Raw genomic sequence first — 13723 nt, forward strand, 5'->3', positions numbered from 1 at the left:
GGTCTCATGGATGAGCATATTTTACAAAAATCATTGTCCAATTTTAATTATTCAGGATTATCCCACCTTCCACCGTTGTGCTTTACTATGGGTCATACTCCCACTAAGGGTTGTCTTTTTGTTAAAAAGCGGTCATTCTTTGCTACTACCCCTATAAGCACAACTGGGTATGAGAGGTCTCTATGGACGATATATATGATGTCCCCTACCTCTAAAGGTAATCCCTTCGGCTCTCATATCACCATTAAACAGCCCCCTAAAAACATTCCAGAATGCCAATCATTTGCTAACAAGCCTTGGCATCAAACTGATTTTCCCCCTTGGAAAGATTGTGGATTCCTTAAAAAAGGTGTAAAATACCTCATTACTGGATCATATTTTATATATGATTGGTCTTCTCAGGATCCCACAATTGAATCTGGACCTATCCAGGAACAAAATAATCTCAGTCTTTTTTCTGGATGGCCTGCTCCTCTTTTAACATATTTTGATAATTCCAAAAACCCCACTACTCAATTCTCTTTATGGAGACTCATTTCCTCCCTTCGCCATGCTGTCCTGGTTTGTCCCATGAGGGGTATGGGACCAAGGGCAATTCATGCCTGTGTAAGAGCTCCCTATGCCCTGCTTTTAGTACCACCTATAGGTTCTTCTTCTGTACAGTCTTCTTATGCAAATACCTTTAAAATTTCCTGTTCAAGATGTATTTTGACAAATTGTCTTGATCCTTCCAATTTTGCTTACACTGTTTTTATCCTTAAACAACCCCCTTTTATAATGCTTCCTGTTAACATGTCTTCTCATTGGTATGATGATAATGGATTATATGTTTTGCAATTGATTTCTGATAGTTTAAGCCGCCAAAAACGCTTTGTAGCAAGTTTAATTCTGGGAATAACAGCTTTAATTGCTATAATCACTTCTGTTGCTACCTCCACAGCTGCCCTGGTCAGAGAAGTTCACACAGCCCAACATGTGGATACCCTCTCAAAAAATGTTTCCCTTGCTCTTCGGACCCAAGAGAACATAGATAAGGGATTAGAAGCAAGAATCAATGTTCTTGAAGAGGCTGTTTTACACATTGGCAACCAATTACAAAATATTAAAGTCAGGCTTAAAGCAAGGTGTCATGCAGAATTTAAGTGGATCTGTGTGACCCCCCTTATCTATAATCAAACAGATGTTCCTTGGGAAAATATACAACAGCATATTCTTGGTGTATGGAATCACTCAGAAGCTTCTATTGATCTAAAAACGTTACATGACCAAATTATGGAGATCAGTCATTCTTCTGTTTCTGATTCCATTCCCAACCTGGCTTCTTCATTTATTGAGAGTCTTTCATCTTACATCTCTCATAATAATCTGATATCTACCCTCAGTACTGCTGGATTTGCCCTTTTTTTATTCTTTATGGTTCTATTTTGCTTTCCATTTCTCATTAGATCACTCAGTTCTACAATAAGACAAATTCAAATTGAACTAAAATCTCTTCAATTTAAAACAAAAGAAAAAGATATTAAGAGCAATAGAGAGACACGTGGTCAATTACCATAATCTATAAATCTGAAAAAAAACCTTTTGTAGTTTCTAAAATCTCTATAGCTGATAGTTGTGACCACTCTCTAACCTCTAAAAAAAAAAAAAAAAAAGGAGGAATTATGTTGAAAGCCGTTATATGTAAAGAGCCAATTGGAGAAATAGGGTCAAATTTAGGGCCTGTTATCTGGATTCCCTATGTGACCAAGCCAGGCTGAGGCAGTCTTTGTGTTTGGTCCTGGTCACCTGAGCCCTGAAAAGCTCTGGTACCAGCAGGTAGATTAATCCAAAAACAACTTGACCCCTCCAAGAGGCTATTAGGAGTCATTTAGAGAAACAGAGTCTGTAATAGATGTTTTATCTGGATCCCATTACAAAATCATCGGCAAGTAAAACTGCGTGTATGATTTTTCTGCACTGCATGTCAGATGCAGATAGAATGGACCATCTAAGGTAAAAATCTGAGGCTCCTCTTTTGACTCATTTTTAGATCCCCACATTCTCTCAGTATTCTTATTGGAAAGCTTTGAGTCCTTAACCAGACCAGCAGCTACTGAGTTAACAATTCCTCTCCTTGACAATTTCTCTCCTTGATAATTAAGAAGCCTGAAACCTAAAAAATATATTACTTAGATAAGGACTGGAGCCGGACAATTTAGTCCAGACTATCTGACCAGGTGCAGATCTGTAAATCAAGGCAGAATGCAATTAGTAAACATCTCCATGAAATTTATTTCTGCTTCCGGAATTATCCCCTACTAATTGGTTGTTGGAACTTGGCCCTTGTCTTTGCACCCATATCTCTATTTTTTAGGCTTTAATGAATTGTGTATGATTTATAACCCCCTTCACAGCTGTGATTCTTTCTTTGTGTTCTTTGTTTGAAACCAGTATAAAATAAAGTCAAAAATCCCATAGCATGGGACCTCTAGTTCGGCTGTTCTCAGTTTCTTTTTCCTGTCTTAGCAATCCGACGCCGTAAAACGCCACTCAGGACCCCTACCATATAGAGCTGGTCCTCTATAAGTAAATACTGACTGATTTATTCATTGTCCTCCCTTGCTTCTATGATACAATTCACTAATGATTCTTCTACCTGCTTAACTTTTACTTCTGAGTAATTTTTTGGTGAGTCACCACTCACCTTCAATTCTCTATATGTGCTTATCTTCAAGATTTTATCCTTGACTCTCTTTAAAATAGCCTCCAACTTGATGACATCTCCCCTCAGACTGTGATGGAGACAGCCCAGGATCCTTAGCCCAAGATTTTAGGAATAGCAGTATTCCCCACTTCCCTTGTAGTCTATTCCTCACAGTTATCAGAGAGGGGGTAGATCATTGTGGAGGAGTCCACCTTTCTTCTCAACACTAGCAATAACTGATGACTAACTACTACTAATAGGGATATGAGCCTGAGGGCCATAGGAATGACAGCAACCTCCAGACCACTGGTCATAGTCCAGGTCTTACAGACATCATCTAGAGATGCAACTTCTGTGGGGAAGACATTGACCATCCACTAACTTCAAGGCAGTTACTAAGGATTCATAGAGCATATAGGCCAGCACAGCTCTAGTACTAGGGCTCTTTGAATGAAAGACAGGTGTTAATATGTGCCAGTTAAGGTAACCTAACATCACCAGCTTAACATCATCTTTCCTTAGATAGCCCAGGGCCCCAAACCTAAGAGCTTTTGGAATGGAAGACTTCTATTCTATTGTGTGGGATCAAAATAGAACTAGATATAATTTAAAAATAGAAATAAGGAAGTGTGAAAGCAAAACCTTTGGTGAGTGAAGTGATTAATAAGAATTTAATAATAGGAAGAAGGCTGATAGGGTGCGAAGAGCACTGGATTTTATCCAGGGGAGATTTTGTGTTGAATATCCCTTCTTCTGTACCCATGGGCAAATCAGCCAACTTTCTTGAGTTTCAATAACTGCATCTATAAAATGAATATTACACTATTTGCACTTAAGATTCTTAGGCAGATCGCATCAGTCTTCCTAAAGATGGTTTATTTTAAAATTGGCTATGCCAACGAAAGTATTGACTAGAATGTAAACTAAATAGGAGTGTAGAATAGTAGGGTCATACCTAAAGGTAGGTGAGCCTCCCTTTTAATTCATAATGTTAAAGTTTTTCCCTCTCTCTTTCTCTGTCTTTCTTTGTGAATTTTTAGGATTACCATGTGATCCCACGTTCATTCTTCGCAGTGCTCCTTGCAATGTAATCTGTTCTGTCGTTTTCCAGAAACATTTTGAATATAAAGACCAGAAATTTCTTCATTTAATGAAGCTTATAGATTCAGAGTCCAGGATTGTGAATTCCCCATGGATTCAGGTAAGTCTAGGATTCTGTCCTCCTGGGGCTCAGGATACTTTTTTCTTTATTTCAAAAACATACTCCTAAGACCTAGACTAGAATTCATCATACATTCCATTGGGAGGTACAGTAGTGGGCCTTGGACTGTCTTTATATTTTTCTTTCATTGACAGGGACTAAAAGTCAGAGAAAGTCACCCTCATGTGCTCTGATTTGAGCGAACCAATGGTCACAGATACTGAATGTTAAAAATGCAAGCTATTTCAGAGAAGCTGACTTTCCCCTTGAGCACCTGAGTTTGGATCACCTTAGCCCATGAGCTACTTATTTCTACAAGGCAGTAGGCAGTATTCTTAGATCACTTGATGAGAAAAGGTCAAGAAATTTTTGTAGGAAGTAAGAATTGAGAATCAAGGCCAAGGTAGTCCCAGGTAAGCAAGGAACAGAATTCTGAAATATTTTTATGGAGTTTGTATAGGAAATGATGAAAAAAGTCATTACTTTGCTTCTGTATTTGTCTCACCCTTATTCAGTCCTCTTCTGAACACAATCCAAAAGGAATGCAAATCATGTTCTAAAAAAAATATGATATAATTTTTTTTAGATCTACAATTCTTTTCCATCTCTAGTTCATTATCTCCCTGGATCTCATCACAAAGTATTTGAAATTTTTCGTTCAATGTATAAATTTATTTTGGAAGAAGTGAAGGAACACCAAAGGACACTAGACCACAATCATCCTCGGGACTTCATTGACTATTTCCTGATGAAAATTGAGCAGGTACATTGTGAGTAGTAGTTATGAATCTCAGTTCTTATGGGTTAAATGGTTTGTGTATTAGAGGCTGTTTTTCGAAGTGACAGTCCCATTCACAAACATTGAGAAGTAAAATATCATATTCTAAGTATAGTGTGTGTAGAATATTAAATGTGGGAGATAAAAGAATTAGAAGATGGAGTCCTAGCCATGAAGGAATTTCTAATCCAACAGAAAGAAGGAAGCACATGAAAGGACAAAAGGGCAATTATCAAGTATGTTTAAGGAAAGACAAAATAGATTACAAGTTGAAGATTTAAGTGACTAAGGAATTTGTAATTAGCAATAAGGATAACATTTTGGGAGGGCTAACGTAAGATTTCCTCCTGGAATAATTAAGTTTTGGTCTGGAAAATGAAGGAGGTACTAGGCATTAAGGCCTGGGCAGGACATTTTAGCATTCTGAAAAGCCAGTGGATTATGGAGAGACTTAATATAAGCAGTTGAATTGGAATGGAGATGCTGTTATGATAGGTTCTTGAGAGAGGATAATGGGTTTTACAGTTATGAATGTAGAGTGAGAGACTTTTCAATTTCCATCTCTTCCACAAACAACAAAGAGCAAAATCAAAGGGAAGAAGAAATCATTGAAAAGTTAGATAGAACAAAAAAAAATTAACCAAATGAGAAACAAATCTAAAACATAGTAATGCAATTTGCATGGAGTAACTAGTTTCTTGAAATCCCATAATCATGATAGAAGGTAAAAGATATCGTAGTGGACATCCTGGAATAGATCAATGATCCACATAAAAGAATGAAATGTCCTCTGAGGTCACTACTTTCAGTTTTCTTAACAGACCAAAAAGAAGATAATTTTATTCAAAGAAATTTTTTTTTGTAACTTGGCAAAAACAATTAAAAAGTAAAATTCTCCTTTCCTGAATCTATAGGCACAAGGATGTATTCTCCCACAAATTCCCATCGATTAGTGGATAAGGGAACATAAGGGAGGGCAAATGCTTAGTCCAGATTGCTCTCTAGTTATTTCAGGTATGAGAGTCTTAAGAATGCCATATCCTTTCTCCCCTTCATCACCCACAATAGAAGTAGGTCCTGAGTGACTAAAACTTGAATTATGTCTTTAGCACTGGTACTAATTATGCCTCGTCCTCCCTTGTTTTTATTTTGTATATCTTTAGTCCATTGGATATTTGTCATATATTCAATTTCTGACCTCAGTAATAGATTATCCTTAATAAAACATTTCATTGTCAAGAACAAATATAGCTTTTCAATTTCCTCATTAGTAAAACAACTATAACATTATACTACTTATATTAAAGTATTCTGATAAGGACAAAATGGGAAAGTATACATGGAACCCATTGATATAAATTAGTATTTATACATTAAGTGTAAATAAAATAAATATAACAAATAAATAAAATAAAAGTGTAAGTCCTTCCTCATTTGCTAAACTAATAAATCCTATTGATCTCACCAAACTTTTATAGAATAACTGGATTTATTAGTTTAGTAAATCAGGAGGAAAACACAATAGCTTACATTTACATTGGGTCTGTGTATTTGTTGTTCAATCATTTCATTCCTGTCTGACATTTTGTGAACCCATTTGGTTTTTATTTTGGCAAAGATATTTGAGTAGTTTTCCATTTCCTTCTCCAGTTCTTTGCCAGATGAGGAGCTTGAGGCAAATAGAGTTGAGTGACTTACTCAGGGTCACATAGCTAATAAGTGTCTGAGAATGAATTTAAATTCAGAAAGATGTGACTCCAGACCTGGCATTCTATCCACTGTGCCATCTTGCTGCTTGTTCATTTGAATAGATATTCTTGATACACTGCATAGATGTATCTTTCTCTCTCTCTCTCTCTGTTTTGAAAGATAGTATGATGTAGTATATTTGTGTCAAATAAAAAAGAAATATATCCCTGTGGGCCTCATACTGAATAAGAAAACAAATTAACATTATCTTTGTCATATTGTTTCTTTCTTTATTTTACTACACTTTATTTTAATACTATATTTTGATTCTATTGTGGTTTGGGATCCACTCGGGAATTTTGCTGATTACCTTGGGCCTAAGGGATGAGACAGAGAACTTGCATCAGAGCCTGGCAAAACTGAGTTCAAGGCTCATCTTAGATACAAAATGAACCTGTGCTCCTGGGCAAGTCACTTAATCTCATAGTGCCTTGGGCAGTTCTCAACTATATGTTTCAGAGAAGGTGCTCACTTATATTTGTAGGAAGAAAACTTCCTTATGGAAATTCTATATGCCAATAAAATGATAAAGCCAGTATCTCTCTTTGTCATTTTATTTTTTTCTTTCTCTTCATGTCTCTCTATCTCTTTCTCTTCTTTCTCTCTTTTAATCTCTGTTTCTTGGTCTCTGTCTCTTTTTTCTCTCTGTCTCTGTCTCTCTCTCACATGGAGATGGCTTGATGATTATAGCTTTTTGTTCTAAGTTCATCCATGTTGCTCAAAACTAATTTATTTATGGAACCATGGATTTAGAGCAAAAAAGAGAGCTGGGAAGTTGTTAAATTCAACTCCCTCATTTTACAAATGGGGAAACTGAAGGATAAAGAGATTAATTACATTGTTGGTGGAATTGTGATCAAATCCATTTATTCTGGAGGGCTATGTCCAAAGTTTTATAAAATTGTGCAGATACTTTGATCCAGTTATACTGCTACTAGGTGTGTATCCCCAAGACATCAAAAAAAAAATGAGAAAGAACTGAATTGTACAAAAATATTTATAGAAGCTTTTTTTTGTGCTGGCAAAAAATTACAAATCAAGGGGATGTCCATTCATTGGGAAATGGCTGAACAAATTGTGGTATATGATGTGATGGGATTCTATTGTGGTATATGAAAAGATGAGCTGGATGATTTCAGAAAGAGTTGGAAAGACTTACATGAACTGATGCAGAGTAAAACAAGCAGAACGAGGACACTATACCCAGTAAAAGCAATATTGTATGAAAACCTAATGTAAATGATTTAGTTACTCTCAGCAAATAATGACCCAAAACTATTCTGAAGAACTTATAACAAAGAATGCTATCCACCTCCAGAGAAAGGACTTCTCTAGAGTTGGAATGCAGATCAAAGCAAATGCTTTTTCACATTAGTTTATTTATGGTGTTATTAGAGGGTTTTGGTTTTACATGAATATTTTCATTTAAGAATGACAAATATTGAAGTATTTGTTATGTGATAATACATGTATTACTGAGATCAAATTGCTTACCATCTCTGATGAGGGGAAGGAATGTAGGATGGGAAATAATTTAGATCTTATAATTTCAGAAAATGTATGTGGAAAATTGTTATTATATGAAATAGAGAAAATAAAAGATCTTAAAAATAAAAGAGATTAAATGATTTACCAAAAGTCAAAATCAGAGCTGGATTCAAATTATGGGCTTTTGCCTAAAAATCTATCACATTTTCTTCTGCACCTTCTGACTATCCTTATGTTTTTATTTAATTGTACCAAATTTTTCCTAGGAAAAGCAACATCCACAATCTGAATTTACCATTGACGAATTGATCTGGACGGTAAATGTTCTCTTTCATGCAGGAACAGAATCAACAAGCACCACCTTGAGATTTGGTCTCTTGATTCTTCTGAAACACCCTGAGATAATAGGTATCATATAACTAATGTAGGCAATAACACACATACATAATTTAGTCAGCATGAGAGGGGTTCCTAGTCTTTTTGAGACTTTCCTTGGAAACTTTTCTGTCTTCATTTTAACATATTTAAATAATTACATGTCCAGGTTTGTGTCTTCTTCTAGCCCACTAGCCCAGTGTCAGAACTTGAAAGAAATGAATGCTTAAGGTTTGGTAGTTCCTTTATAGCTGCCTGACTGTAGGAGGAACTGGTACACCTGGATTCTCTTTCACTTTTATAGCCAAGGAGAGAAGTACTTGGACTTACTGAATTGTGTGGTCATATTGAGTTCTGTAAACAGTGTCAGGTTGAAATCCTTCATCATTTCCTTAACCAAGTGCTGCTTGACTTGTATTTTTCTCAGAACAATCTGAATATATTTTTAGGTTATGAGATATAGGTGCCTCAAAGGATTCTCAGGCGGCTAAGGAGACTAAAATGGACTTTTTATTATAGTTGTTTCTCTCTCTCTCTCTTTATCTCTTTACCTAGGATAATGTGAGGGTCAATTGTATTATTTGTCAATGTAGTTTTAATGAAAATTAGAGAAAACACTGGAGACGGAATGTTTTTGCCCTTACTTTTAAATTCAATTTTTATTCGTATTTTGACAGAAAAAATTCATGAAGAAATAGAACGTGTGATTGGCCGAAGTCGAAGTCCTTGCATGGAGGACAGAAACAAGATGCCTTACACCAATGCTGTGGTCCATGAGATACAGCGATATATTGACCTAGTACCCACTGATGTGCCCCATGCAGTTTCACAAGATACTCAATTCAGACAATATCTTATCCCCAAGGTCAGAAGTATTTCTCACTATAACCCAAGATTTTATACTTTCTCTCTCAGTAAAATTATAGAATCTTAGAGTTAGAAACAACTTTCTTCCAACCCATATCCCTCAGAAGTAGTCACAGAACTTCAGAGTTTGGGGGGCTTTCAGTAGTCATATTGCTCACTCAATCTGAAAAAGAATTCCATCCACAATATGCCCAACTGGCTATCATCCAACATTTGCTTTTATACTTTCAATGTGGGGAACCACTATGACATCTCATTCTAATCTTGGACAACCCTAATTTGAGAGAATTATTTTTTCTTACATTAAGCCCAAGTTTGACATTTTGTAAAGTTAATTTATTACTCCTGGTTTTGTAGTCTGGAACAAAAAAAAAAAAACATTTACTCTTTGTTTCTAGTAATAAATATGTAAATATATAAAATACTTGAAAACATTTATTATGTTGCCTGTCTTAGTACACCTTTTGTCCTCTTGTCTAAACATCCCCCATTTCTTCAACCCATCCTCCTATGATATGGACTTGATATTTTTACCAGATGGTTGCTCTTCCCTGAGTGAGCTCTAGCTCTTCAATGTCATTTCTTTAAATATGACACCTAGAGTAAATGAAATATACATTTGTGATCTAATGAGATCAGTGTATGGAATACCTACTTCCAAATTGCCATTGAACTTTAAATCACCCTTTCAATATATTCAATCAGTTTTAAATCTACCTAAGTGAATAATAGTCTAGTCTTTATATTTCCATTTATTTGAGAAGAACATAAAAAACTTTGCTAAAGTCTAGGTAAAGACTATCTATAGTATTCTCCTGATTTACCAGTGTATTCATGGTCATACACAAAAAAATAAGGATGATGTCACTTCAGATTTTTGTGATCACTATTCGTTATCTAGATTAATTTCCTTGTTTATCCTTTATCTACATTAATTATCTCTTTAGAAATCCATTCTAGACTCTCAGTACAAATTGAGTTATAACTTTTTTTTGCTTTAATTTTCTTGGATATGTGTGTAGAAGAATCTCTCTTATTTTCTCCTTTTCTTATCTGAAGTATTAAATTGCTATTAGCCATGTTATTAATCCTATCCTAAAAAGGATAAAGATCATTTTTAAAGATCAATTTAAAGATCATTCTTTTCATCAGGGAAAAGATCTAGAAGCAAAATAAAAATTAAGAAGTTATGTATCTTTGTGGGAAGCCAATAAGAGAAATAGTCTCATATAGATACAAATCTGAGATTCCTCTTTTGACTCCTTTTCTAATCCACAACTTTCCATATTGGAAAGCTTTAAGCTCTTAGCAATCCATTAGTCAAGAAGTTAAAATTCTTCCCCTTTGGTCAGAAATACAGCTGCTTGGCAACCCAAGGCCAAAACCTTAGTTTAGCAGGGGCATTTTGCCCCTGAGAAAAGTATTCTTAGACTTAGCTTGCTGATAATCACATAGCTGAAGGTCCAATGTGGTTCTTATCTTTACCTTGTAGTTTCTGTCTGTGTGTTGTCTAAACTAATTGCAATGTCTACAACGCTATAAAACTCTCTCTGTGCTTGTGGGTGAAAGGGAGTTTGAATTTTCATATTTGATAAACTTGTGACTCAATGGCACTTCGGAGAAGCAGCTATGAGTTAACAGTCAAGATTGTCTCCTGTGTCCTGTTACATTCTTATCAACTAAGCTGTCTTTATCAGATTATCTGGAGATGATAAATAGATCTCTACATATCTTCTCTTATTACCTGGCACCCACTGGATCACCAGGATGCCCCTTAAAGATATAGTTTTTAAAAATCTCTTCTCATTGCTCTTTGTTAATCTCACCAGGCTCTGTTTATTCTGGGCTTTATCACTTCTGTCATTCTTACATGATTGTTACATGCTTCTCTAACTCATCCTCATCTTTTAGAGATCTAAGTTGGTTAGTGAATTCCTTGTAGTATAAATAGCTATTATACATAAAGTACTTGGAGGTTTGCTTTACATTTTTCATCTTGTTCAATCTTCACAAAAATCCTTTAAGAGCATATGGTATTATTACTTCCATTTTACAGATGAGAAAATTAAATCTTAGGGAGACCAGCTGCCTTACAAGGGTCACTTGGTTAATAAATGTCAGATTGAGAACTTCTACTAATACCTCTCTGACTTCAGGGCTAGCAACCTCTCCACTGCACTACTTGGCTACCCTATCCATATTGGTAGTTTTAGAGAATGCTCTTTTTTCTTCTACCATCAGAATTCTTTTTCTTTGTTTTTTTTTTAAAAGAAATTAAGTTTTGTCATTGTTATACTAATAATAGCTAACATTAAGGTTTGTAAAGTGCTTTATAAATATTGTCTCTTTCTAGCCTAACAACCTTGGGAGGAAGGTTCTCTTATTATTCTCATTTTACCAATGAAGAAACTAAATCTGAGAGAGGTGAGATGATTTGAGTCACACAGCTAGTCAGTTTTTGAGGCTGGATCAGGTCTTACTGACTCCAGGTCTAGTACTCTAACCATTGGACCTTTTAGTTGCATCTTTTATAAATTTGAAGATGGACTGCTCACTTTCCCAGAAAGTTCCCATCCTAACTACCCATGTATAGAAGTTGTGCCAAGTTGAACAGCATGCTCTGTAAGACAGCATCATCTCCCTGGAAAAAGAGTGTTGTATTACAGGGGTTCTTCAAGGCATTCAGGAAACCCCACATTATCTCTACTCAAATATATAGATCCTAGTTCCACTCAGCTGGTGAGGATTGGATCAATTAAATAATTCCCTCATGCTGGTTCCTCTTCATTTGCAGGATGAAATTATCAAGAAAAGTCAAAGAATGAAGAGCCCCTCTGTGTTTAAGAGAAAGGAAACTCAAGCATAGTTGAAGTCTTTCATCAATGCTATGTCATGTCTGACTATCAGGCTTTATCATCTGTTTTCTCTATTTCTAGTTGATTTTTTATTTCTGCCCCCTCTTAATGTTGCCTCTGTTCCTCAGGCCTCAGATGGTTCTCATCATTTGTCTTTCCTGTGCTTCCCCAATAGCCTTACATGAATATATCTTCTTAATATACACTATCCTACCCCCCTTTTTCTGTCCTGTTTGTTTAAATAAGGTATTCTCTTCCAGGCTTATTCTAATTAAGGCTCTCATGCTACCAAGCCCAATTTATTGCTTTGAGGTCAAATTTCCTTTTTTTTTTTTTCTTAAAGTTTTAGTCTATTTTGTTTGTTAGCCATGCTTTATGCATTTAAAATTCCTTTTGACTATTTGTAAGAAATCAAATGAATAAATAATACCTTTGAGCCTTTACTAGATGCATTAATTCCATTCCTGCCAAGGAATCTATTATTTCTATATTTTTTACTCAGATCTTATCCAGAAATCCAAATCCCATTCTTAGACACCTTCCTACAAGATGTCCACTTTTGAAGTCTGCTGTTCCTTTCTGTATTCTTTGCTTCTAATTACAAATACAATGAAAATAGCACCTGTTCTCCTAAAGTTATTAATTTTTTTTCTAAATGTCAAAACTTTTAGGAATGCTCCCCAGGTTCTTTATGCAAATATTTTTTGCCATGTAAATCATCAGAGGTAAGTTGTCATCCCTTTTGACAAGTTTTAGGAGGTTCTTTGTTATATTTTTGATTTTGCCTCTGAGAATTTACCCAACCTACCTCTTTTTGTTATTTTCAGCAAATAACTCTTTCAGTATCCTTCCATAAGGAGTCACTTGCCACTACTCTTCTCTCTTTCCTGGACAATATCTTATTAGATAATAAAGAATGAACCTACATTATTGTTTTTTAGTGTACAAGCCAAGTATTTATTCCTCAGAACATCTAGTTCCCTCCTACTCAAGAAGAGGTGTAAATTTGTTCATTAGATATTACCTAACTCCTCTGTATGACATTATTTTATTCTTCAACATCTTGACATAGGTCAGAATTCAGTTTTGCTTCTTAAGATCATTTGGCATGTGACTCAACTTATCCATGATTACTGTACTTATTATCTAACCAACAAGCTTGTTCCTTATTTAATGACTCTATTAATCCCAAGTTTTTCCTTTTATTAACCTCTGATTTGTCTGTTTGTGTCCTTTGCCTACTGGTACTGGTACTCTCCCACAAAGTGTCAAAATTCAGTTTCATTTCTCATAAGAGTATTACTGAATTTCTGACTTACTATTGGCACACTTTTTTTTAAAAATAACATTTGCTCTTTCTGTTCTTAAAATGAGGATTTTGGAATAGTTGGTAATTCTAAGTTCTCTTTCCATTCAAACATCCTACAGTTTTTATTTACTAATTGTTTGTTTTTGCTCATTACAGGGTACCACCATAATGCCATTACTGACTTCTGTTCTGAATGATGATGAAGAATTCCCCAATCCTCATCAGTTCGACCCAGGTCATTTCCTGGATGAAAGTGGCAACTTTAAGAAGAGTGACTATTTTATGCCTTTTTCAACAGGCAAGACAAGTTTATCTAAATGTGTGCCTCAAAGATAGGCCAATATCTCAGAAGCTTTGTGTTTCAAGCCTGCTTTTGTACTCATTCATTAACTGTTTTATCTTGGCTAACATTTAATTT

The 13723-nt window shown here is 35.3% G+C and overlaps 2 protein-coding genes across 4 annotated transcripts in view; both read left to right on the forward strand.

Moving 5' to 3' along the window:
- The window catches only part of LOC123238230 (cytochrome P450 2C19-like), a 406797-nt gene that overhangs the window by 199810 nt on the left and 193264 nt on the right, over nt 1–13723 (forward strand). The window lies entirely within an intron of this gene.
- Nucleotides 1–13723, forward strand: part of LOC123238227 (cytochrome P450 2C19-like) — a 35197-nt gene that overhangs the window by 19756 nt on the left and 1718 nt on the right. For 2 of the 3 annotated variants that reach the window (XM_044665703.1, XM_044665702.1), the window contains exons 4-8: nt 3724–3884; nt 4471–4647; nt 8166–8307; nt 8952–9139; nt 13462–13603. In XM_044665703.1, the coding sequence (XP_044521638.1) occupies nt 3724–3884; nt 4471–4647; nt 8166–8307; nt 8952–9139; nt 13462–13603 (810 nt within the window). The remainder of the gene's footprint in view (nt 1–3723; nt 3885–4470; nt 4648–8165; nt 8308–8951; nt 9140–13461; nt 13604–13723) is intronic. The other variant, XM_044665704.1, reaches the window with a different exon arrangement.

Source organism: Gracilinanus agilis, chromosome 2 (assembly GCF_016433145.1).
Source record: "Gracilinanus agilis isolate LMUSP501 chromosome 2, AgileGrace, whole genome shotgun sequence".
Classification (NCBI taxonomy): domain Eukaryota; kingdom Metazoa; phylum Chordata; class Mammalia; order Didelphimorphia; family Didelphidae; genus Gracilinanus; species Gracilinanus agilis.